Raw genomic sequence first — 4550 nt, 5'->3', positions numbered from 1 at the left:
CTTCCTTCCTTCCTTCCTTCCTTCCTTCCCTCTCTCTCTCTCTTTCTCTTCCCTTCCCTTCCCCCTGCTTTTTTTTTTTTATCAGGCAGGGTCTTGCTCTGTCACCCAGGCTGGAGTGCAGTGGTGTGATCATAGCTACTGCGGCCTCAAACTCCTGGGCTCAAAGGATCCTCCCACCCCAGCCTCCTGAGGAGCTGGGACTACAGGTGCACACCTGTATGACAGTACATACCTGACTAATTTATTTTTATTTTTGTAGAGATGGAGTCTTGCTATGTTGCCCAGGCTAACCTTGAACTCGCAGCCTCAAGTGATCCTCCTGCCTTAACTTCCTAAAGTGTTGGGATTACAGACATTAGCCACCACCCCTGGCTGTAGCTTTGCTTTCTTTGGTATGCTCCGGCTAGGACCAAAGTTATTGGGACCCCATTTATACACATAGAAACATGTGCTCCTGTTCCCCATGTTTGCATACATGACTAATCTACTAATAGCTTTTGACCATTTGGACAACCCTGCATTTAAGCAAACCAAATACTTGTAACTTGAATATGGAAATAAAACAGAAATCCTGTACAAATGGGCTATGCTGGATTATTTAGCTTTTCATTTCTTTGAAGGGCTCCTTTTGCCCTTAGAGATAGCATTTGAGAGAAACTCCAAAATTTAGGCAGAAATTCAGGATAAAAATGCAAGCTTAAGCTCTGCTTTCTGAACTGTGGTGCATATTAGGCAAGATTGTTCCAGATAGACCAGAAACTTTGGCCTGTGCAATTCATACTGCATGTCGCTATGATGTGCATCTGGATGTATTCACCCCGAGGTTGTTTATTTACAATGAGAATTGAAGGAAAAGTTCAGAAACATCCTGTCACAGGATGTGTGGATAGGCCTGCTGAATGCTGAAGCCAGAGGAAATCAGGAAAGTTTCAGTGATTAGTGATGGCGTTGCCCTCTAGTGGTTTGTCCGTGGCTTAAAAATGAATATTCTGCAGGTGTATCCCAGTTCTCCAAAGAATTGTCCCAAATAAACTGTCAGATTGTGTGTGGAAAAGAGAAAAGGAGGGGAAAGAGGAAGGGAGGAAGAGGGAAAGAAAGGAGGAGGGAGAGGATTCTTGCCAGGATAGCCCATCTCAGCAACTAGGAAGCTCTAGGAGCCAGGCTTTCTGCAGAGGGCTTTTGACATCCAATTAGATCCCTCAGTGAAAACATTTTTTCCCCAAGCTTCTGGCAAGTGATTCCAGCTAAAAGTCACTGTTCAGGATTTGTACGAGGGCCCCGGGTTCCTTTCCAGCCTCCACAGCTTTGTACCAGCTTCCCCTCCCTGGCCCACATTCCATTCCTAGGTAAGTCATCACACGTGCTGAGAGGTAGAGCGCTGAGAGGTAGAGCCGTCTGCAGGGCAAAGTGTGTAGGTAGACCAGACTTCTTTTCTTGCACCCCCACCCTTCTTTATGTTTCCTTTATGCCTCATTGTCATCTCCCCAAATACTTTTGCTGCCCTTTATACTTAATTTCCTGTTGGCTCCCCACAGAAGAGCTGGTGGCCCAATTCCTCAGGTGCCTGAAAGAATGTTTAGAGAGCTGCCTCAGCCCTTAGGGAATGATAGGAATGCTGAGAATTTCAGGCACTACTTTTCAGACCCACTGGAAAGAAAGTTTTGGCTCAGAGATGGGGCGGGGTGCAGAGGGTGGGAGGGATGGGTTTGGGGTGTGTGTGTGTGTGTGTGTGTGTAAGAGGAGCTTCAAAACCACCTCATATCATAATTACCTAAGACTATGGACTTATCTGAAGCCTGGGACTCTCATCGTGGAGTCATCTCATGTTTATTGACCTATGGGAACAGAGGCCTCTGGGAAAGTGGTTGTTTGTGTAGCAAATTATAGATAGGTGAAATTAATTTGGCTCTGAGTCTTGAGACATGAGTTATTTCTTGTAATATTTTAGTCATAGTCCCCATAGTTGGTAAACAAAGTAAGAAAACTTTTCAGTGTTGAAGTATAGACTATTATTCCTGGGTTTGTTAAATCCTGGAACTTCTCCTGAGTCTAATTTCATTACAGGAAGGGGGGGAAAATGGTGAAGTTTTGACTCAGAATTGTCGCCACAGTCTTTCTGATTCTTTATCCACGTAAAGTTTTTTATTTGGTTATTTTTGAATGCTTTTCATTCAACTCAGAGGTGTTTGAACCAGAGCAACTTCATCTTAAATAGGGGCTAGGTAAAATAAGGCTGAGGCCTACTGGGCTGCATTCCCAGACAGTTAGGAATTCTAAGTCACAGGATCAGATAAGAGGTGGGCAGAAGATACAGTTCATGAAGGTCTTGTTGATAAAACAGGTTGCAGTAAAGAAGCCGACTAAAACCCACCAAACCAAAACCAAGATGACAATGAGGGGGACCTCAGGTTGTCCTCACTGCTACACTCCCATCAACGCCATGACAATTTGCCCTATATGGTCTAAAAAGGGGAGGCATGAATAATCCACTTCTTGTTTAGCATATAGTCAAGAAATAACTGTAAAAGTGGGCAACCAGCAACCCTTGGGGATGCTGTGCCTATAGAGTAGCCATTCCTGTATTCCTTTACTTTCCTAGTAAACTTGCTTTCACTTTATGGATTCACCTCAAATTATTTTTTGTGCGAGATCCAATATCCTTCTTTCGGGGTCTGGATCAGGACCCCTTTCTGGTAACATGAGGACAGGCAAAACCTACATCACAAACACAGCAACCTTTGTGACACTTAGAGGAATTTCAAATAAGGAACATGATTTGGTTGGTTGGGACTTAGTCTGGTAATGTGAGATCTCTGCTTTAAATTATTTATTTACCTGTTCTTCTGAGGCTTGTCTGGCTCTTGATGAAGACTTACTGTTACCTTCGAATGTTGCAGCCACTTCACAGGACTGTCCTTCTCCACCTTTTGTCTCCATGAAAATCACCTTGGAAACATAAATGTGTCACTTAGGAGAGTCAACACTTCAACTCACATTCAAAGAGTGCAAACATTACCATGCTTAACCAATTTCATGAGAATCTTTCCTTATGTTAATGTATAAACATGAAAGGATCTTATTTTCCCCATAATTTCTACTAACAGTGTTTTTTTAAAAACTCTTTGCCTGCTGGGTAGTAAGCTTCCTTAATGATGTCTCAGCCTAGTTCTATAACTTGTGTCACATCCAGTTTATTAAAAATGCTGTCATTGGAATCTTAAGACTCGGAAGTGTTCATTTAAAAAGTGTAAAAATCATTTTCTATCCAAAAGTCCTCTTTCTCTTCTGTCTACCCCCAGAATAGTCTAGTAATCTTAAATACTGGAGGGTGGAGTGGGGGGTCTTGGTCTGTTCTCTCACATCCTAGTCCCCTTTCCTGTGGTTACCCCCTGAAACTGAAGCTAACATTGACTCCTCTTGCCTGCCTGCCTCTAGTGAGGTTGTCTTGTCCTCACTTCTCTCCATAGATTGTGGCTGTTTATTTGGCCAACAGACTGTCCTTTGGTTAAATCCATAGGAAGGAGTCTGAATATGGTCTCTCTTGAGACATATATGCTGGTTCTTGTGGATTCTGTAGGATATTTGTGACCAAGCTCCAGGTGGAGACCTCTCTCAGGTATAATAGTCTTCATACCATAGTACCCAGTTTCATGGGAAACCATGAAGGCTTAAGCCTCCCGCCACCTTCCTTGGTGTTTATCAGTGCCGTGCGAAACTCCTTATTCTTGCTATTCCAAAGAGTGGCATTGCAGTCTGTCCTCTGGCACTTCTCAGCTTCAGCACCTCTCTCCTCCCTCTGCTCTCCCAAGGATCAGGTGCTGTGTCAGGTCAATGATGTGACAACTTTCAGATCAGAGCCAATCTCCAATCCCTAGCCTAGTGGTGTTGGTGGGAAGCACATTCTAGTTCATGTGGAATGCCTAGGTCACATTCTAACGCCCCAAACAGTAAGAGATGGTAGAAGGGATAGTCAGCTCTCTACAAAATGCATCTCCCTAAGAGATGATGCCTGTTTTCTTTTTCTTTTTTCTTTTTTTTTTGAGACAGGATTTCACTTGGTCGCCCAGGCTGGAGTGCAGTGGTATAATCTTGGCTCACTGAAACCTCCACCTCCCAGGTTCAAGCGATTCTCCTGCCTCAGCCTCCCGAGTAGCTGGGATTACAGGTGTGTGCCACCATACCCAGCTAATTTTTCTTTTCTTTTTCTTTTTTTTTTTTAAGTAGAGACAGGGTTTCATCTTGTTGGCCAGGCTGGTGTCGAACTCCTGACCTCAAGTGATCTGCCTGGCTTGGCAGTAATGGAATTACAGGTGTGAACCACCCGCCTAGCATGACCTCTGTTTTCTCCAAGTCTTTAATCAGAGAAGTGAGGCTGCTGAAGTATTAACTGCCTTTAATGCCTGCATGAGGATGTCTGTCCCCTACATCTGTAACTTCTCTAGACATAGAATGTGAAGTAGAGTTTTATTTTTAGCTCCAGGACTTCCTCTGCGATTCTTGATGTTTAGCCCCCAGTACAATGAGTTAGTGTTTCTTTTTTTTTTTTTTTT

The 4550-nt window shown here is 43.6% G+C and overlaps 1 protein-coding gene across 1 annotated transcript in view; it reads right to left on the bottom strand.

Annotated features, from left to right (window-relative positions):
* The window catches only part of LOC105515222 (nucleolar protein 56-like), a 12296-nt gene extending 9359 nt beyond the window's left edge, over positions 1 to 2937 (bottom strand). Inside the window, exon 1 of the mRNA XM_011946998.1 lies at positions 2883 to 2937. Within this exon, the coding sequence (XP_011802388.1) occupies positions 2883 to 2937 (55 nt within the window). The remainder of the gene's footprint in view (positions 1 to 2882) is intronic.
* Between the last annotated feature and the right edge of the window lie 1613 nt (positions 2938 to 4550).

The sequence above is a fragment of the Colobus angolensis genome, unplaced genomic scaffold, assembly GCF_000951035.1.
Source record: "Colobus angolensis palliatus isolate OR3802 unplaced genomic scaffold, Cang.pa_1.0 Scaffold256, whole genome shotgun sequence".
NCBI lineage: Eukaryota > Metazoa > Chordata > Mammalia > Primates > Cercopithecidae > Colobus > Colobus angolensis.
Note: the sequence above shows the minus strand (reverse complement) of the source record. Positions and strands in the feature narration are given on the sequence as shown.